The 22,034-nt window shown below is 43.5% G+C and overlaps 1 protein-coding gene across 4 annotated transcripts in view; it reads left to right on the top strand.

Annotated features, from left to right (window-relative positions):
- The first annotated feature begins 7,272 nt into the window (after nt 1-7,272).
- Nucleotides 7,273-22,034, top strand: part of CCDC13 (coiled-coil domain containing 13) — a 56,309-nt gene continuing 41,547 nt past the window's right edge. Inside the window, exons 1-2 of one of the 4 annotated variants that reach the window (XM_058729582.1) lie at nt 7,273-7,407; nt 21,525-21,771. In XM_058729582.1, coding sequence (XP_058585565.1) covers nt 21,551-21,771 — 221 coding nt within the window. In that variant the 5' untranslated portion in view covers nt 7,273-7,407; nt 21,525-21,550. Of the gene's footprint in view, nt 7,414-21,524; nt 21,772-22,034 lie in introns of all 4 variants that reach the window. The other 3 variants (XM_058729583.1, XM_058729580.1, XM_058729581.1) reach the window with 3 other exon arrangements.

Genomic DNA, 22,034 nt, shown 5'->3' with positions numbered 1-22,034 from the left:
ATTTAGATTTCCTAACAGCCCTAAGAGATAGGAACTATGATTCTTATTTAACAGGAGGAGACTGAGGCATGAACAGTATAAATATCCAACCCAGGGTCCCATAGCTAGAGAGGATTGTTGGTTTGGGACTAGAACCTGGGCAGTTAAGTGGTGGGTGCCAACGGGTATTACAAAAGTTGGCCTTTGTGAAATCAATGCTGGAGTGGCAGCAGTTATCGTAAATTAATAAAATTAGACAAGAGGTTATAGCATGGTCTTGACTCACCACTGACTGTATAACCTGAATCAAATCTTTTTTGAGTTGTCTCAATCTCAGGTATAAAATAAGAAGTTGAACTAGTTAATTTATATAGTTTTATGTAGCTTCTAGGTCATTATATGAGTCTGTGAAAAAGTGCTTTAAAAATAAAAGCTATTACTAGGAACTATTTTCTCAGGTTCCGGTAGACCTTAGATCCTGGTAGGCAATCCTAACAATTGTTTCATGAAGGATAAGCCTTCTGTAGAAGAACACATTTGGAAACAATTTTCAGAAAATTATTGTTCTAATAGATGAGCACATTATTGATTCTGTTAAGCTAAATGCTAACTTGAGAGAAGTTGATCTAGACCAATGCCAGAGGATAGGGCAAATGAGTGAAGTGTGAAATGGTACTGAGCATTATCTAATTGGGTGGGGTTGCTCATCCAAGGAAGAGAGTGATACATTAGCTGGATAAATAGGTTGGCATCAAATAATGGAAGTCCTTAACAGTCGCTAAAATGCATGTGGTATTATGTGTTATTGAATCAGTCCTGGATTCATGGTTCTGCCACCTACTAGCCAAGTAGCCATGGTTTCCTCATCCGTAAAATGGGGACAAGATCAGTGGCCTAGGATTTTTGGGAAGGGTAAATGCAGTGGTGACTAGCATAGCACCTGATGCATCGATATTCCATAAATGACTGCTATTACCTTGTTACTATGATAAGCTTGGGAATGCAGCAGGACAGGAGATTCATGGGCCCTGCCCTCAATTTATAGTCTAGCAGGGAAGGCTGCCATTAAGTGATTACAAAAAGCATGATGAATGCTAGGTATAGGTTGCAGCAGTAACATCGAGCTTGGGGGACCTAACCTGGGGTTGGAGTCAGAAAAAGTATCCTTGAGGAATCAATGTTTTACCTAAAAGAGATGGTATGTTGATTTTTCACTGAGATTCCTTGGCTTAATGTTGCAGGTTACTGGAGAGCTGATGAGTGATTGTTTCCGTGTCTCCTCTAGTCTCTTTGAGGGCACGATGACCTAAAGTACCTGGCATTAGTGCCTGGCTTATATAGGTATTCAGTAAATGTTGAACTAATTGGGATAAGTAGGTTTTGGTTTTATTACATTCATGATCCTGCTGTCCCCTGGAGTTGATCTATTTCTAATGAGCAACAGTGACATCTGGTGGTAAGAGTTGGAACTTACATCTTCAAGGTACACTCTGATTCTGTATGCTAGAGTCAGGATTTTGGAGTAGGGGATTGGTCATGCTGGGCAAACCTCTTGCCTCACAGATGAGTAAATGCTACTTGGAGAGTTTCAGGAGCTTGAAATACAGGCTCTATCCCCATGTAAACCTACAGCCCATTGTAACATACCTACTAGGCCAGAACAAAGCTGAATAAACATAAGGTATTTTAAAGTTCTCTTGTGTCAAACAGTAGAACTGTCAGTTATTTATATACTTGATCCTATTTGAAATAAATAATTTGTTTTTAGCAAGACAAAAGTTAGAAAAGTTTTCTCTAAATTCAGCAGTGATATGATAAATGGTTCTGGGTTAGAGATCAGTGTCCAGTCGGTCCCCTCAGAGGAACCCAGGAACAGGTCCTCTCTAGTATTCTGAGCTTTTTCTAATGGTGTTTGGTCTTTTTCCTGTCCCCAGTGTAACTCTGAAGTGTCACGGACTAAAATTTTACCACGTGAGGAGGAAATGCCATCGTGCCTTTCAGCTAGAGTGAAGAAAGCTAGAGGCCTTGCATGCCTATCACCTAAACTCAGCCCACACACAGCCATACTCGCGGTCTTCCCCACTGGTGCCCCTTCCTGGCTCACCCATTGCTGTCAGTGACACCCTCCACCTCCCCCTATCACACTCTGGGCTCAAACTCTTAAAAATGTCTTCCCTTCCTCCTGTTCTATCACTGTTAAAGCACTCACCAAATCCTGCCAATTTTTCATAAGCAGAGTCTCCCGTCACTCAGATTTGTCCTTTTTCTCCTGTTGTACCACTTTAAACCTAGGCCCTTCAGCTCCTGTTCTGCTACCTCGTCCAGCAGCGCTGAAGCCCTGTGCTCACCACCGCCCCCAACACCTTTGCTCATGCTTTACCTGTTTCCTGAATGTTCCCTTTCCGCAGTCCCAGGCAGTTCAAGTGCACACCATGAAGACCTAACCCAAATTCTATTTTGGTAAAGCTTCTCTGAACTCTCTAGGCCACGGTAGACTTTCCTTTCTCTCACATCTTGCCATGACGAGTTGAAAACACAATGCATGCTCCACTATAATAATGCTTTTGTGCACTGCTTTGCGGCGTATTAAATGCTTCAATAGTCTTCTATTAGTTCTTCACAAAAATGCAGAAGTATGTATTATCCTGACTTTACCAACATAGGAAAGGAAAGCTGTAATCTACCCAAGGCCATACAACTAAAAAGTGGCAGAGCATGACCCAGAACTCAAGAGCCTGGTCACACGGAGCAACTGCATGATGGAAGGGAAGGCAGGTATATAAAGGAATAACTGTTCAATAAATAATTGTCCTTATCTTCATTTCCACTTTCCACCACACACATATACACATTCATTACCCAGCTAGGTCTGAGGTCCATTTCCCCCGCCAATATTCCATAGCTGCTTCTTCCTCATATATGAAAATTCTCAGTATTTGTTTTGGCCTTTATGAGAAGAAAGATGAAGAAATCCCCCCATATAAATGGTCTTTACTGTGAAGGTGGTAAATTAAAAACTAGTAAGTACACAAGGCATTGGGGACCTAAGCAATAGGAAAAAAACGATAATTACCGAGACCAGGTGACTCATTCAAGTGTTTATGAAAGACCATGATATGAGCTAAGAGTGAAATTGAGAAATGTGGGGTAAAATATAAAAATATATTACCAATACATTGTGTTGAAGGCTTGGAGGAGAGCAGGGTAGATCTCATCCATCAGAGAGATCCCTTGGAAGCAAGGACTACTGAATCTTGGCAGAACATTGAGTTTCCTAATAAAATCAGCATATGATGGGTGAGATCACCATACATACAAACACTAAGACTTGAATAGCCAAAATGGTGTTATGCTAAAACAAAAGTGTACTAGGGGGAGTCTATGAGAGGCTGGTAGCCAACAAAGGAAGCCCAAATCCATGGTGAGTTGAAGAGACAGCACCTTCCAGCCAGAAGGATATTGAACCTGGAGAAAATGAACAATTTTTATGGGGGGGGGGGCGGGGAGGAGGCTCCTGATTGTGATGAGTGTTAAAAATATCTCAAGATAGTTTGCTTCTGGTTGCTTTGAATCCATGCTCACGATATCTTTCTGATGACTCGTTTGGTTTCGTGGGTGTCTGATTCTGGGAAGGGAGGGGCCCTGGATATGGGTCACAATTCCCCAACGTAAACTAGTGGCTTAGTGTTCTGGTTTACATGTCAGTCACTTAATACCATGACTGCTGTTAAGTCCAACCCCAAGAGACATTTATGGTATAATGACCAAATCAGATTTTGGATCTGCAAAGCTGAAGTCCATAATTGGAGAAGTCTGAAATGCATAGAGCCTAATGGAGCCTTAGTTTTAAGCTGCAGCAAAGCTTGCTTCCATTTTGAGGCAAAAACAGCTAAATATGTAATAATACACCTGAAGAGTATTTCACAGTTTACAAAGAACATTCATGACCTATTTGATTATCATGGTAATAAACAGTACTGTTGTAGTTATTTTATAAAGTTTATTTATTTTGAGAGAGCACAGGCAGAGAGGGAGAAAGAGAGAATCCCAAGCAGGCTCCACGTCAACGCGGAGCTGGACTCGGGACTCAAAACCATGAACCATGAGATCATGACCTGAGCCAAAATTAAGAGGCAGCTGCTTAGCCACTCAGGTGCCCCAGTACTGTTGTTATTTCAAGAAGAAAGTTGATGTTTGTGACTTGACTCATGTCAGAGAGTTAGAAACCCAGGTACTTCTGATATTCAATTCAACTTTGCTTCTCATAGTAAGAAGAGGATCACTGTCTGCTTATGCTATATTTACTGATTTGTGGGAGCAAGCATATAATTTCAGTGCAGGAAAATCTATTTGGTGGCCTTATGATTATCTTTTAAAAAATAAATAAGCATAGATAAAGGTCCTACTTTATAGTTGGAGCTATATGGAACTGTGGGAAGGACCTAATTTTTAGGGATTAGAAAAAAGAGTGGTTAGACCCACAGAAATCTGTGCAACTGATTTTTTTTTTTTTTAATTTGTTGTAACATGGGAATGCAAGCTGGTGCAGCCACTCTGGAAAACAGTATGGAGGTTCCTCAAAAAACTAAAAATAGAACTATTCTATGACCCAGCAATTGTACTACTAGGCTTTTATCCATGGGATACATACAGGTGGGCTGTTTCGAAGGGACACATGCACCCCATGTTTATAGCAGCACTATCAACAATAGCCAAAGTATGGAAAGAGCCCAAATGTCCATCAATGGATGAATGGATAAAGAAAATGTGGTATATATATACAGTGGAATATTACTCGGCAATCAAAAAGAATGAAATCTTGCCATTTGCAACTACGTGGATGGAACTGGAGGGTATTATGCTCAGTGAAATTAGGCAGTCAGAGAAAGACAAAAACCCTATGACTTCACTCATATGAGGACTTTAAGAGACAAAACAGATGAACATAAGGGAAGGGAAACAAAAATAATATAAACACAGGGAGGGGGACAAAACAGAAGAGACTCCTAAATATGGAGAACAAACTGAGGGTTACTGGGGGGGTTGTGGGAGGGGGGATGGGCTAAGTGGGTAAGGGGCATTAAGGAACCTACTCCTGGAATCATTGTTTCACTGTATGCTAATTTGGATGTAAATTTTAAAAAATAAAAAATAAGATGAAAAAAGTAAAAAACAATTTGTTGTAACATATACATAACAAAATTTACCATTTTAACAATTTTTAAGTATACAACTCATGGACACTAAGTACACCTAACAATGCTGTGCAGCTATTACCACCATCTGCCTTCAGAACCTTCTCATCATCCCAAACAGAAACTTAATACCCTTCAATAACTCTCATTTCCCTCTTCCCCTCCTCCCTGCCAACATCTCTTCTACTTTCTGTCTCTATGAATTTGCCTATTCTAGGTACCTAAAATAAATGGAATTCTACAATATTTGTTCTTTTATGCCTGGTCCATTTCATGTTAGCATAATGTTCTCAAGGTTCATCCATACTGTAGCAAGTGTCAGAATTTCTTTCCTTTTTATGTCTGAATAATATTCCACGGTATGGATAGACCACATTTTGTTTATCCATTCATCTGTTGATGGACATTTGGGTTGTTTCCACCTTTGGGTTATTCTGAAGAGTGCTGCTATGAACATGGGTGTACAAATATCTGTTTGAGTCCCTGCTTTCCTATTTTGGGTATATATCCAGAAGTGAAATTCCTGGATCATTTAACTTCTGGAGGAACTGACAAACTTTTCTATAGAGGCCGCACCATTTTATATTCCTTAGCCAAACTGTACATGAAAAATTCATATACAAAACTGTACATGAATGTTTGTATCAGCTTTATTTGTAATGTCCCCAAACTGGAAACAGCCTAGAAGTCTTTCAGTGGGTGAATGGTTAAACTGGCATATCCATACCGTAGAAAGCTACTCAGAATAAAAAGGAACAAAGTATTGATACACAAAACAACTTGGATGAATTTCCAAAGAATTATTCTGGGTAAAAAAGTCAGTCCCCAAAAGTTAGATACTGTGTATTTATATAACATTTTTGAAATGACAACATTTTAGAAAAGACAGATCAGTGGTTACCAGGGTTTAGGGACTGGAAGGTGGGAAAGGGATGTGAGTGTGGTTAGAAAAGCCCAAGAGAGGGATCCTTGCGGTGAATGAAGGTTCAATATCCTGACTGTGGTGGTGGATATGCAAACTACCACCAATGTTGTAAAATCGAATAGAAGAAAATACACCAGAAACATGAATACAAATAAAACATGAAAAGATAGATGGATTATATCCTGTCAATATTCTTCTGGTTGATGTTGCAAAAGGTGGTCTGGTGCCACATGTCCATGCAGGTCTCTGAGGGTGAATGCCTCATGGGGGGAGAAAAAGAAAGAAAAGCAACTATGACATGTCTGAAGATTTTCAAATTATAAAGGCCTGAATAAATATTTGGAAAGCATCCTTGAATCTTCTTTCATATAAATTTGCCTCCCACTTGCATATAGTCCTGAATATAGTAGCGACTTATATTGGGCAGTGACTTAAAAAAAAAACAAAAAACAAGTGTTTTTCCACGATGAAAATAGACCATATTCATTATTTTTAATATCCCCAAAGGTGCAAAAATAAAAACAGCATTGTAATTTCACCACCCAAAAATAACCATTTCTAAAAAATATTTCTATATATTCCTCCCAGACTTGTTTGTGTTTGAAAAAAAACACAAGTTTATTTAGCAATTACTATTCTGCGTCCCGCTTTTTTCACTACCACAACACAATTTTCCCCCACATTTTTTTCTTTTTTAATGTTTATTTATTTTTGAAAGAGAGAACCAGAGTGTGAGCGGAGAGGGGCAGAAAGAGTGAGACACAAAATCCGAAGACACAGGCTCCAGGCTCCCCAAACTGTTAGCACAGAGCCTGATGAGGGGCTGGAAGTCACCAACTGTGAGATCATGACCTGAACCTAAGTCAGACGCTTAACCGACTGGGCCACCCAAGTGCCCCTCCCCAGCATTTTCCAAAGACATTGTGAACGTGTCAAATTTCGTGGTGGGCCATTCACTTTTCAACTCTCCTGCAGGGCTGTGTATCTCTGCGTAGAATGCTTGGCCCACGAAACTTTTAAAACCTACCTTCCAGAATCGGACGACCGAGGCAACTGTAAAGTCTCAGGCACAGGAAGCCTCTTTCCACCGAGCCCACCGCTCTTTTCCCCAAACTGTTTCAACCGCCCCACCTACGCCTGCTTCACTTTTCCAACTCCGGGCGCCCGCTCGGCCTCCGTAGACACGTGGTGACGTCACTCATAGAGCGTTTCTGGTTTCCCTGGTGACGGTTGTCGGGGCAGCGCGTGCAGGCGTCCAGAAGAGACCGAGCCGGTGCGGCCCTAAAAGTGAGGAGCGCAGTGACCGCTGTAAGTGTAGGGAAGGACGGAAGTCCCAGGCAGAAGCCGGGGGAGCCCACAGCCACTGGGGGGTCCGGACCCGCGCCGGAGCGCACGCGCTCGCCCGGGCGCCCTGACCTGCCCCTGGCCTGACCCTCCCTGCACGCGTGGCGGGCGAGGTCTCGCCCCACTTCATTCTGTGAGTCTCCACATACAGCCCTCTTCCCTCTCCAGGCAGACACGTAGTTCCCATGCAGTACAGGGGTTAGTGAGGTTCGGAGGGTGGGTCACCTGCCCGCAGTCACGCAGCAGGTGGCATGGTCAGAAGTCCGGCCCAGGTCCGTCTGACCAGCGCACTGTCCTGGTATCTGCTACGGAGCCCTGCCGCACGAGTACCGAGAGGCGGAATGGGAACTACGCGACTTGGTGGCATCCACTTCCAGCATATTCCCGAGTCAGGGCCAGCACCCCCCCCCCCCCCACGGGGGCCGAGCCGACGAGAGAGTCCCCTCAGAGCGGGACTCCCGCCCGGGGAACCAGACATTTGCACCCCACCCCACCTCAAACCGACCCCTGCATTGATGCTACCTGAGACAGTCGGTGTACAGGGCGCCCAATCTCTTGGGCTTCTCCTCTCCACCCCCAGGACCCTAGGCTGTTGCTAGGAATACACTAAGCTAACATAATAAAGGCGGGGTTGGGGGGTGGGGGGCGAGACGGAGTCTGGTAGGGCCAGAGGAGGCTCATGCCTGGAAGGGGCCTCAGCCCTTCCTCACTGGTCTCTGTCCTCTGGGATCTTTGCTTTGCTACAGAAAGTAGAGTAATGGGTGGGTGCCACTCTCCCCAGCCCTTGGCTCCCAGTCTTTCCTGAGCCAGACTTCCTTCCATGTAGACTTAGCCCTAACTTAAAAACAAAAACAAAAACTAATTAATAGGCTTTATTTCTTAGAGCAGTTTTAGATTTGCAGAAACACTGAACAGAAAATACAGAGAGTTCCTATATACTCCTCCTCCCTTTCCCCACTATTAACATCTTGCATTGGTGTTGCATATTAGTTGTTACCACTGATAAAGCTATCTGTTATTATTAAGTTAAAAAGTCCATGGTTTACATTAATGGGTTGTGTGTGTGTGTGTGTGTGTGTGTTGTACAGTTCTATGGATTTTGCCAAATGCATAATATCATGTATCCACCATTAAAGTATCCTACAGAAAAGTTTCACTCCCCCGAAAACCCCCTGTACTCCACTGTTCATCCCTCCTCCCCTCTCCCCAACCCCTGGCAACCACTGATCTTTTTACTTCTCTATAGTTTTGCCTTTTTTAGAATGCCATACAGTTGGAATCATACAGAATGTAGCCTTTCCACACTGGCTTCTCCACTTAGCAATATGCATTTAACTTTCCTTCATGTTTTTTTCATGGCTTGATAACTCATTTCTTTTCATCCCTAAATAGCATTGCCTTGTATAGTTGTACCAGTTTGTTTATTCACATATTGAAGGATATCTTGGTTGCTCTTTATTTTAGGTAATTACGCATAAAGCTACTATATATATTCACTTACAGGTTTTCGTGTAGACACAAGTTTTCAAATCATTTGGGTAAATAATGATTGTTGGATCATTTGGTACGACATGGTTGGCTTTGCAAGAAACTGCCAAACTGTCTTCCAAAATAGCTGTACCATTTTGTGTTCCCACCAGCAATGAATAAGATTTTCTGCTGCTTCATATCCTTACCAACATTTACTGTTGTCAGTGTTTTGGATTTTAGCCATTCTAATAGATGTGTAGTATCACATTGTTGTTTTAATTTGCAATTCCCTAATGACATATGATACTGATCATCTTTTCATATGCTTATTTGCCATCTATATATCTTCTTTGGTGAAATGTATGTTCAGATCTTTTGCTCCCTTTTTGATTGGGTTGTCATACTGTTGAATTCAAGAGTTCTTTTGTATATTTTGGATACAGTCCCTTATCAGATATGTGTTCTGCAGTCAAAGTTTTTCTTCCAGACTGTGGCTTGTCTTTTCATTCTCTTAACAGCGTCTTTTGCAGAGCAGAAGTTTTTAATTTTAATGAAGTCCAACTTATCAGTTTTTTTCTTTCATGGATCGTGCTTTTGGTATCGTATCTTAGAACTCATTGCCAAACCCAAGACCATCTAGATTTTTTTCCTATATGATCTTCTAGTGGTTTTTTAGTTTTACATTTACATTTTACATTTAGGTCTATGACCCATTTTGATGTAATTTTGTGCAAGGTGTAAGGTCTGTGTCTAGATTTCTTTTGTTGCACATGATGTCCAGTGGTTCCAACACCATTTGTTAAAAAGACTTTTTTCTTCATTGAATTTCCTTTGCTTCATTTCAAAGATCAGTTGAATCTATTTGTCTGGGTCTATTTCTGGGCTCTCTATGTTCTGTTCCATTGATCTGTTTGTGTGTTCTTTCCCCAATACCACACTGTTTTAATTTCTATAGCTTTATAGGGAGTCTTAAAGTTGGGTAGTATTAGTCCTCCAGTTTTGTTCTTCTTCAATATTGTGTTGGCTATTCTAGGCCTTTTCATATAAACTTTAGAGTCACTTTGTTAGTATCCACAAATTAACTTGCTGGGGTTTTGATTGGGACCTATAGTTGCAACTACAGATCAAGTTGGGAAGAATTGACATTATTAACAGTATTGAGTCTTCCTGTCCATGAACATGGAATATTTATTTAGTTCTTCTTTGATTTCTTTTCATCAGAGTTTTCTAGTTTTCCTCATACAGATTTTTCTTTTCTTTTTTTTTTTTTTTGTTAAAAAATTTTTTTTAATGTTTATTTATTTTTGAGACAGAGAGAGACAGAGCATGAACAGGGGAGGGGCAGAGAGAGAGGGAGACACAGAATCCGAAACAGGCTCCAGGCTCTGAGCGGTCAGCACAGAGCCCGACGTGGGGCTCGAACTCACGGACCGTGAGATCATGACCTGGGCTGAAGTCGGACGCATAACCGACCGAGCCACCCAGGCACCCCCAGATTTTTTACATATACTTATATACATATATTTTTTATATACATACATTTATGTACATCTACATATTTACATATACGTGTTAGATGTATACTCAAGTAGCTCCATGGTTTAATGTGAATGTAGGTGGTGTTGCATTTAAATTTCAATTTCTAGGGGCGCCTGGGTGGCGCAGTCGGTTAAGCGTCCGACTTCAGCCAGGTCACGATCTCGCGGTCCGTGAGTTCGAGCCCCGCGTCAGGCTCTGGGCTGATGGCTCAGAGCCTGGAGCCTGTTTCCGATTCTGTGTCTCCCTCTCTCTCTGTCCCTCCCCCGTTCATGCTCTGTCTCTCTCTGTCCCAAAAATAAATAAATAAACGTTGAAAAAAAAATTTTTTTTTAAATAAATAAAATAAATAAATAAATAAATAAATAAATAAATAAATAATAAATTTCAATTTCTAGTTGCTCTTTGCTGGTAGGTAGAAAAACAGTCGACTGTTGTATATTAACCTCTGTCCCACGACCTTGCTGTAATTGCTTATTGGTTCCAGGATTTTGTTTTTGTTGTTGATTCTCTGAGATTTTCTACATAACCAATCATGTCATCTGAGAAGAAGACCGTTTTATTTTTTTCTTTCCAATCTTTAATTGTTACTTTTCCTCTTCCGTTGTCAGAAACAGGAGCAGATTTCCCTCTGTTTTTCGTAGTGAGAATCTGGTAGGGTTCCTGGAGATAAAAATCACAAAACTATGAGGGCTGAACCCCGAGGAGTTTTAAAACTGCAACCTAAGCCACACAGGGTCGTCAGCAATTCATCAGTTAGAGATTAGTGTTTCTACCCATATTGACTCTAGCTGCAGGCTTCTGCTCCAGTAAACTGTGATTCTCTGTATTCACCTGACTCTCCAATATTCAGGGCAGTACTTTGCCCTGTGACCTCAATTGTCTAAGGATTCTAAGTTCCACTGATTTCCAGTTGTTGATTTTTAGTTTAGATCTTTTTCTTATTGTGAGGATAGGAATGATAACTTCTAAAACTCTTTACATGTCAGAAGTTTCTGCTCAGCTTTAAGTTTTGAAACCCTCTGCACCTTTGCTTCTACTACTCAAGTCCAGAGCAAGTAACAAGACGACTGGTCATGCCCTCAGAGCACCACATGTAGAAGGCACAAATGTTATTAAGATGGATTTTAAAGAAATGCTTTCTAAACATTTGTTACAATTACATGCCAGTAGCATATTCACAGATACAGCAGCTGGTTACCAAAGATGGTTGGACTAAGGGAGGTCAAATTCATTCATTTGTTCCAGAAATATTTACTGAGCACCTACTGTGTGCTAATACCATTACAGGTCTGCAGTACAGTAATGAACAAAATAGATTAAAATGTACACTCTTAGCTTACAAGCTAGTTGGAGAACATAGGTGATAAGTAGGTAAAATGTTCTGTATATCAGATGGTGAGAAGTGTGATGGAGAAAAATAAATCTGGGCAGGGGAGAGGGAGTTCAAGGGGTGGAAGCAAGGGAAGGGAATGCATTATTAGGTAGGGTGATCAGGGAAGGTCTCCCTGAAAACATCCCCTTTGAGTAGATACCTGTCTACTTGTCTGGCAATGAGAGAGGAAAAGTAACCATTACAGGTTGAAAAGGAAGAAATAAAACTGTCTTGTTCTCAGATGACCTGATTGTCTATGTAGATAATCCCAAAGAATCAACAAAAACAACAAAAATCCTGGAACTAAATGTAAATATCCTGGGAAGAACATTTCAGCAGAGGAACAGCCAGCGTGGAAGTCTGTGAGTTTGATGCATTCTTGATAATGAAAGATGGTTTGCAAGAGGAACCAGATTACACTGGACCCTGTTTTTAGGCTGAGGTGAGCATGGTCCGACTTACCTACTAACAGGGTTTCTCTGGCTGATGTGTTGAGAAAAGACCATGGGGTGGAGGGCAAGGGCAGATGTATGGACATGAATTAGGAGGCTACAGTAAGGATCAAGAGGTGGGAAGTGTTCAGATTCTGGGTATATTCTGAATGTAGACAAAGAGAATTTGCTGATGGATTACCTATGCAGGGGGAGTAGAGGGCACTGATCATTAGAGGCACTGCCATTTTTCATTTTGCCACAGAGCCTTCACACATGCTGTGCCTCTGTCCCAAATGCTCTTCCTCTACTTAACTCCTACTCGTACTTCCGGTCGCAGCTCACTTCCTTGGGATTGCTCTCCTGGATTCCCCCAGGCTACATCAAACTCTCTGATAGAGACTATCAGCACTATGTATCTCCTTCAGAACATCACCATTATCATTTTATGCTTTTTTATGTGATCATTTGATCAATGTCTGTCTCCTCCACCAGACTAGAAACTCCATGAGGAGAGAGCTATTCATATGCCAATAAATATTTGCCGAATGATCTTCTGACCCACATCCTACACGAGCAAAGGAAATCAAGTTGAGTGTCTTTAGTGCTGTTTGCTCTAAAGCCGAAATTGCTGCTGTGGTTCCTTTATTCATTCATGGCATACATGTTCATTTAGCACCCACTGCATACCCATGCTGGCTTGTGCTGCAGAGACAAGATTCGGAGATGAACATGACAGTTTCTATACCATGAGGGTAGGTGGAAGGTGACAGAAAGTCTTCCAGTCTTTCATCTGGACCCCCCCCCCCCCAAATATAAGCGGCAGGCATATCTTTGTTCCTGCTTTTAATATACACCAACCACACTGTCATGAAGTAGTCAGGAATCAGGCAGGGCCAACGGGTGTTTTGAAAAACTTAGCTTTAGCATTACTTCTTTTGTTTTTCAAAAGTAAAAGTTTTCCTTTCTGTTTCCTGGGAATCAGCATCCCCTGCTTAGATCCATGTTGTCTTTGGTCAAGGGTCTACCTTGATTTGCAATTAAATTGTTTAGGAAGGGAAAGAAGAATGTGGTCGGGGCCCATCTCAGAAGGTTCCTGGCATCCACCCTTCAGTTGCCCCTGTCTGCAGCTTCCTGCCACCCCAGCCTCCGCCCTGATCAGTCCACCCTGCCTCTTCTTCAGACTCACCCATCTGTTCCCCTCTCTGCCTAGTAATATCTGCTCACCTCTTATCTGCTCCCAGCATCTTTTCTTCCTCCATCTTCCCCTTCTCTCTCCTACCTCCTACCTAGCCTCCTGCTCACCCTTTCCCCATAGTGCTTTGTCCACACCCCAGTCTTGGCCACCTGAGGCCCCAGGTCAGGCTGCCCTTCCGAGCCCCAGGCCCACCCAGCATCTCCATGTGGAAAGCCTAGGGAGTCTCAAACTCAGCAGTGCCTGGCACTGGGCTTGCCAGCAGCTTGGAAAACTCCTCTGCCTGGAATAACCATCTCCCCAGCCACTCAAACCCAAACCTTCTAGACTCCCCTCTCCTTCTCTCCTGCACACTTGCCTCACATTTCTTCCATTTCGGCATCATTCCCGTTCCCCATTCTCCATCCCCACTGCCGCAGCCTTGATTTAGGACCACGTTCCTTCCCGGAAGCATCCTCCCAACTAGGCCCCTTTGTCTCCAGCTTCACAAAATGCACGTGCGATCCTGTGTGCATCCTCTAAACATCCCCATCATCTTCAGGTTGAAGTTCAGGCTCCTTAGTTGAGCCAGATAAGACCTTCTTTCCAGTCCCTCCCCAAACCTCTGCGCTGCCCTCTGTCCATCCTGAGCCTTTCCCGATTCCCCACACTCATCACATTCTCTCTGCAAATGTTCTTCTTTTGACAGGACAGCCCTCTGCCCCCCACCCCTGGCGCCCTCTTCTTCCACTGGAGCCAGATTCTTTAGCACTCAACTTCAGGCTGACTCAGTGCCTCCCTCTCCTGCAGGTTTTCCCAGCCTCTCAGAGCACCTGCCCCCCTTATTCTCAGGCCTCACTCATCATTAGACTCACCTGGGACACTTTAAAAATAGATGCAAAAAATAAATAAAATTTAAAATATAAATAAAAATAGACAGATGCCCAGGCCACAGCCCAGACCAACGACATCCAAATCCCTGACAGAGCAGATGCTAATGCCCTGGCGGCTGATGTAGACCAAAGGTGCCCCGTCGGTGCAGACGTGCTGTCTGTCTCCCACAGACTTGACTGGGTTGAGGACACCCCATCTCATACAATGAGAAAGATGATAATAGCTAAACTGTCAGGAGTGGTCACATGCCAGGCACTGTAATACACACTTTCCATGCATTCTCTCATTTAATCCCCACAGCCACCCTGTGAAGTATATAACGATTATCATCCCATGAGATCATGACCTGAGCCGAAGTCAGATGCTCAACCGACTGAGCCACCCAGGCGCCCCTACAAGTTATTCTTTATTCATTTATTTACTCATTCATTTTTTAAGTTTTTTTATATAAAAAAATTGAAGTAGGGGCACCTGGGTGGCTCAGGTTAAGCGTCTGACTTTGGCTCAGGTCATGATCACATGGTTCATGGGTTTAAGCCCTGCAATGGGCTCTGTGCTGACAGCTCAGAGCCTGGAGCCTGCTTCGGATTCTGTGTTTCCCTCTCTCTCTGCCCCGCCCTTGCTTGTGCTCTGTCTCTCAAAAATAAATAAACATTAAAAAAAAATTTTTTTTAATTGAAGTAGAGTTTACACACAACGTTTCAATAGTTTCAGGTGTACAATATAGTGATTCCACATCTCTATGTTATGCTGTACTCACCACAATGAGGGTAGCCACCATCTGTCACCTACAGCAATGTTGCAGTACCATTGACTATATTCTCTATGCTGTGCCTTTCATCCTGTGACTTATTCGTTCTATAACTAGAAGCCGGTAACTCCCACTCCCGTTCCCCCATTTTACCCGTCTCCCACCCCCTCCTCTTTGGCAACTACCAGTTTGCTCTCTGTATCATTCATCCATTTTTTTTCTTTCGTCTTTGAGCACCTGCTATATTCAGTGACAATTCTAAAATATTAATTGAAGGCCCATTCCGGGAAAGATGCTGAAAATTAGGAAATAAGACCTAAGATCCCTGCCCTTAAGAGTCCTCTTAGTAAAAGGAATAGAAACAAAGCCATAGATAATTATAATCCATTAAGGTAAATTTAGTGATCAAGGGACGCCCAAGGGATTCTAGGAGTCTACAGAGTGTCCCCAGGGGAATCTTCAAGCTAAACAGGAGTTTTGGGGAAGGAGGAGAGGCGAGGAGGGAAGAGCCTGGGGAGGAAGGCATCCCAGGAAGGTAGAGTGGCTGAAACAAGCCTCTGAGATGCCTCCAGGCTTGAGCACTGGGAGGAGTTACAAAACCAAACATCTGCAAGGACTGATGGGGAATGAAAGTGAGTGAATCCAGCAGGTGTGAGAGAAAGAACAGCATTTATAAGCAACGATACCAGACAGCCGATGTGGATGTGCCGGCTGCAGCATCTGGGAGGTGTTGAGTGGAAAGAGCATAGCCTGCCCGGAGGGAACTCCTTCTGCTAAGAAGCTGCTGTCCATGTAAGGCTAGGGACCCAGCATGACCAAACCTGTAAACTTGTCAAAAAGAAGCTGGAAATCTGGATTTACTTGAAATCTACAGATGTTTGAATGGTTTTTTATTTTTTTTAACGTTTATTTATTTTTGAGACAGAGACAGAGCATGAACGGGGGAGGGTCAGAGAGAGAGAGGGAGACACAGAATCTGAAACAGGCTCCAGGCTCTGAGCGGTCAGCACAGAGGGCTCGAACTCACAGACCGTGAGATCATGACCTGAGCCGAAGTCGGACGCTTAACCGACTGAGCCACCCAGGCGCCCCTACAGATGTTTGAACGTTGACAACAAATTCAAATCCTCACAGAGCATTCTGAGCAAGTTAAAGAAAAATGTGGGGTGCATGCAGCTCTCAGACCAGCCAGAGTGCCCTCCATGAGTCCTGGCCGGGTCTTGGAAAGGCAGGAGCCACTCAGATCTGGTTTAAAAAGACCCCAAATGATCAGGTGCAGTATAGCTTAGAAGTACCCAGACAAGGCCCAGGGAAGGTGGGAGGCAGGCAGCCAGAGAGATGGGGAGGCACCAGGGGAATATTGGGGTGAGCGGGCAGGAGATAAGGTGCAGAAGAGGTGACCTTGTGATGTGAAGGAGTGGCTGTGGAGGCTAGAGGGAGCTATGTCATGGGGCTGGGTCACTGTGGGCCCAGTAGCCCGAGAAGGCTTTCTGCTAGTGGGTCACAAGAATCACTGTGAGGGCCTGGGAGCCTCTGTATGTGGGGCAAGAGAAGGAGGAAGGGATTCCCCAAGACAGACCACCAGAAAGGGAGAAAAAATAGTATTTTGTTCCTACCATGCATAGCTGACAAAGTACCTTCATGCACTACCACCCAATTTGCATTTGCCCCTTACAGCACATCTATGGTCTCCTTCTCATCTCCTGCTTACTGAAGAGGGATTGAGGCCCAAAGAGGTCTAGAAACTTTCTTTCTTTTTTTTTTTTAATGTTTATTTATTTTTGAGACAGAGAGAGACAGAGCATGAATGGCGGGAGGGTCAGAGAGAGAGGGAGGCACAGAATCCGAAGCAGGCTCCAGGCTCTGAGCTGTCAGCACAGAGCCCGACGCGGGGCTCGAACACATGGACCATGATCATGACCTGAGCCGAAGTCAGACGCTTAACCAACTGAGCCACCCAGGTGCCCCTAGAAACTTTCTAACTCACACAGCTGGGATAGAGCAAGTTCACCCTGAAACTCAGGTGCTGTCTCAGCTTGGGCCAAGCTACTTGTACGGTAGCCCAGACCAGCAGTGTCCAACATCCAGGCTGTACCCTGACCAATGACATCAGGATCCCTGGGTGGGGGACCCAGGCACCAGTATCTTAAAAGCTCCGGGTGTTTTCAGTGTGTAGCAGGGGTGGGAACCGCTGTTTTATATGCTAGTCACAGCCTCCAAGTTGCTTTTCCAAGTTGCTGTTGACCCAGAATGATTATTAATAGCTCTTCCTTTCACTCTCCAAGGTGACCCAATTTGGAAAATGAAGTATATGATGGTCCCTTCTTATAATCTACAAAAAATAGGGAATCACAGGATAAACTTATTTTTAAACTCTCCAGTTATATTTTCAAATAATAGGCTCAATAGGGTTTTCTTGAATCTCTAGGCACTTTTTCAGGTGAAATTCCCCTAAATTGCGTTGGCAAACTAAGGCACTCAGTCCAAATCCAGCTCACTGCCTATTTTTGTAATAAAGTTTTATTGGAACACAGCCACACCCACTCATTTCTGTCTTGTCTGTTGCTGCTTTCCATTACAACAGCAGAATACTTGTAACAGAAACCATATGGCCCACAAAGCCTAAAATATTTACTATCTGGCCCTTTACAGAAAAAGTCTGATTTTCCCGTTTATATAACATTGAGTCTGATTGTTAAGTTACATTATATCCCTAGGTGTCCCAAAAGATGGAATGGGGAATTGAGTGACTATGGTCAGCTGTGCAGTCAGCCGTGCCTGTGTGACTGAGTCCCCTGTAAAAACCCTTTTGCTTGTCTGCTTGTTTAATGAAGTCTGAGCAGAGGCTTATCTATGGCTGTCACACATTCAGCAGAGGTGTCCAGGGGTTCCTGTAGTTTGAGGGTCCCCAAGACTATCCTGAGCTTCCACGATTTGATAGAAGCACTCACAGAACTCAGCAAAGCTGGTATACAGTTAATTCTAATGAAAGAGCACAGATTAAAATCAGCAAAGGAAAAAGGCACATTGGGCAGAGTCCAGGAGACACAAGGCACAAGCTTCCAGTTGTCCTCTCCCAGTGGCATCTCGGGAACAGTGCTTGCTTCTCCCAGCAACAATGCATGATAACATGCATGGAGCATTGCGAGCCAGGGAAACTCACCCAAGCCTTGGGGTCCAGGGTTTTACTGGGGGTCAGTCACACACACAAGACTGACTGCATACGTGACTGACCTTAGTCATTCAATTTCCCACCCTTCCAGAGGTAAAGCTGATAGGGCATGGCACAAGGTCTCCATCATAAAATCACATTGTTAGCATAGACCATCTTGAGTGGCCCAAGCCCAGGTAAAGAAAGGCTTTATTGTCAGGCAGGATATACCTAAGACTTAGAGGTTACCTCCTTCAGAGCAGGTCAAGGGCCAAACCTTCCTTTGGAATGTGCAGGGTGTGGACAACCCAGACTTGCTGAGTTAATTCCTCTAACAGGGCAGAGTGATATAGTTAGTTATAGTTATAGTTATAGTTATAGTTATAGTTATAGTTATAGTTATAGTTATAGTTATATAGTTATAGTTATAGTTATAGTTATAGTTATATAGTTCCTCTAACAGGGCAGAGCTACCTAGTGAGGAATTCCAAGGTAACACCAGCTCCTCTTTTGCTGTGACAGGCTCAAAGGCCATACCGTGGGCTCAGTTCTCAGCATATCCCAACCACCTGGGCAGCACTAACACAGCCCCATGCCTGGTCTCCACCCCAGACTAGTTAGATCGAATCCTCCAGGCCTGGGGCCTGGACATCAGTACTTTTGGATTGTATCCCTGCAGATTCAATATTAAGACAGCTTTAAGAAGCTCTGGGTGTAGGCTCTGGGACCACCCCTGAGGACAGGGTAGGGATAAGTACAGTGGAAAGGTGTTGCTGGAGCAGCTGGGGGTGGCCAGGCAGGGGGCATGTTCTTCCCGGGGGCTCAGGAAAGGATGTGGTGTTTGTGCTGGGCCTGGGAGAACCAGCAAGGTTTAAGTCTAGGGGAGAAGGACATATAGGGACAGAGCAGCAAGGTGAGACTAGAACTGGCCTTAAGAAGGGGAAAGTTGGCTGGAAGAAGAGACAGAGGCTTAATCCCCCAACACCTTTAATGCCTTTGGACTTGGATTTGCAGCTAATGGGCACCTGCTGAAGTTCTCTGGTGCAGGAGTGTGTCAGACTAAGAGCTGTGCTTTAAATAAAGTATTCCCTCAGCCAATGCAGGGTAGACTACAAGTAGGAAAAAGGAGAGGGCAGCCAGGGCAGTAAGGACCTGCTTGAACATTCCTAGGACAGAACCATCTGCCATCTGTTCATCAAATACTCATTTCCTGCCTGCTACACACCAGGCCCTGTTCTAGGCACTGAGGATCCAACAGTGAACGTCAGATAGTGCTTGCCATTGTAGGACTGGCAGAGAGGGAGAGAAGCAATCAATAAACATGCAGTGTGTCAGGCGAAGCTAAGTGCTGTGGAGAAAGATACAACAGGGTAAGGGGTGTGGGGAGTGAGAATAAGAAAGTTTTCCACGATGGAATGGTGTAGAGACCTCTCTGATAAAGTGACATTTGAAAGAAGTGAGTAAAGTGGATGTCTGGGGGGAGAGCATTCTAGGGAGAGGGAATGGCAAGTACAAATGCCCTGAGGTGGTCGTGAGCATAATGAGAGTGGGGCTGGAAATACAGGGACATTTATGTAAAGACATTTATGGAGGATCAACGAGATTTATCACTACTTGGATGGTGGGTGGATGATGTGACTTCAGTTTGGTTTCAGGCAGGGGTGCTTAGCACCAGACATGAGGAGGCCGTTTAAAAATTCCAGTGTCCGTGCTCTGTTATTCTGTTTACCTGAAGTTCAAAAGTAGACAAAAATACCCAGAATGTATGAGGACCTCTGACCTCTCAATAATAAGCAGACGTGATTTAAAAATGGGCAAAAAATATCAATAGACATGTCACAAAAGAAGATATGAAAATGGCCAGTAAGCACAGGAAAAGATGTTCGATATAATCTGATATCAAGGCAATGCAAATTAAAACCACATTGAGATGCTACTTCATAGTCACTAGAGAGACTAAAATTTAGACTGACCATACTAAGTGCTGGCAAGGATATGGAGCAACTGGAACTCTCAAACACTGCCGGTGGGAATGTAAAATGTTACAGCCACTCTAGAAAACAATTTAGCAGTTTCTTATAAAGCTAACATAAATTTACCATATAAGCTGGCATTTCCACTTCTATATATTTGCCCAAGGGAAATAAAAACATATTCTCACACAAAGACTTTCTTGTATATGAATGTTTGTAACAGTTTTTATTCATAATAGCTGAAAATGGAAACAGCTCAGGTGTCCAATAACAGGTGAATATATGAACAAACTGTGGTATATCTATGTGATGGGATACTTACCCAACAATAAGCAGGAATGAACTAATGATGCATGCAACAATATTAATAAATCTCCAAAAGGTACTGCTAAGCACACACACATACACACACACGAACAAAACAAAACAAAAACAAACCACAAAGGCTACCTACTGTATGATTGCAGTTATATGAAATTCTAGAAAAGACAAAATGTAAGGGATCAAAAGCAGATTAGAGTTTGCCTGGGACTGGGACTGGCAGGGAGATTGTCTGCAGAGGGGCACAAAGGAACCTTTCTGGTGTGATAGAAATGTTCTACAGTGCTGCTGCTGGTGGCTGACACACATATATGTGTTTGTCAAGACTCATTTGCACACATAAAATGGCATATTTTATTGTCAATGACTTATACTTTGGTAGAATTTAAAGATTAAAAAGAAAACATAAAACTCATCTTCAATGCCAGAGGTTGGAACAGTGGTTTCTTGGGGGGAATGACTGCCTGGAGAGGGCACAAGATAGTCTGCTTGGGGACAGGAAGTACTTATACCTTGATCCAGGTGGTCACCCCAGGGATGTATACTTACGTAATGGTCCATTGAGCTGTACATTCAGGATTTATGTACTTTACCATGTGTAAATTATACTTAGAATTTAAAAAATATGATGTCTGAACCCCGCTCCTGGAAATTGGGATTTAATTGGTTCAAGGATGTGTCCAAGCTTTGTTGTATTTTAGAAGCCCTTAGGAGATTCTAATATGCAGCCAGTGTGGAGAGCCATTGCTTTTAGAGACAGGAAGGAGAGCAGTGTTGAGTCTGAGCGATGGGGAGCAGGCTGGTGGCACATTCAGGGCAGGGGGAGGATGTTCAGCTCAGCCTTGGCTTTCAGGGGATTTGAGGGGGGGCTGGGTCTTCCAGGCTTCCATAGGGATACACACGAGGCTAAGCAGGGTACTGCAGACTTGGAGGCTGTAGACAGAGCTGACTGTGTGCTGAGTACTCTTGGGAAATGTGTGCTTATTGGGGTTTGCTTCTGCGCAGGCTTCTTTTCCTACTCCTGGGGCAAGATGGCAGCAGATGAAGGTGCACGGGACACCTTGCGGCTCCAGTTCAAGGCCATGCAGGAGATGCAGCACAAAAGGTTGCAGAAGCAGATGGAGAAACAGAGGGAAAAGGAACTGAGCCTCGAAAGCAAAGTTGATGACCAAAAAGAGCCCTTGGAGATCTCGGATGGCCTCAGCCTTCTCCAAGCTGGGGAGCAAAACTCAAAAAACAGCTTCGAGCAGAGGTAAATGCAAACTTGAACCCTCCCAGGAGCACTGGAGGGAGGTAGGGAAGGTGGGGGAGAAATGATTACAGACAGCTAGACAATCAGGTTGACTAGATGTGTGTGTATAAGTTGGGCCACAGAGGTTTTGACACAGAGGTTGTTACTGAAGATTTGCCTCTGATAGATCTGTGCTCCCGTGGATATAAGTTGGTATGAAATGTGTATAAAAATTGTTCAAAGTCAAATTGAAAATTTGAAACTCATCAGGGTTTAGTTTATTC

This window comes from Neofelis nebulosa, chromosome 5, assembly GCF_028018385.1.
Source record: "Neofelis nebulosa isolate mNeoNeb1 chromosome 5, mNeoNeb1.pri, whole genome shotgun sequence".
Classification (NCBI taxonomy): Eukaryota; Metazoa; Chordata; class Mammalia; order Carnivora; family Felidae; genus Neofelis; species Neofelis nebulosa.
This window is presented reverse-complemented; position numbering and strand designations above follow the sequence as displayed.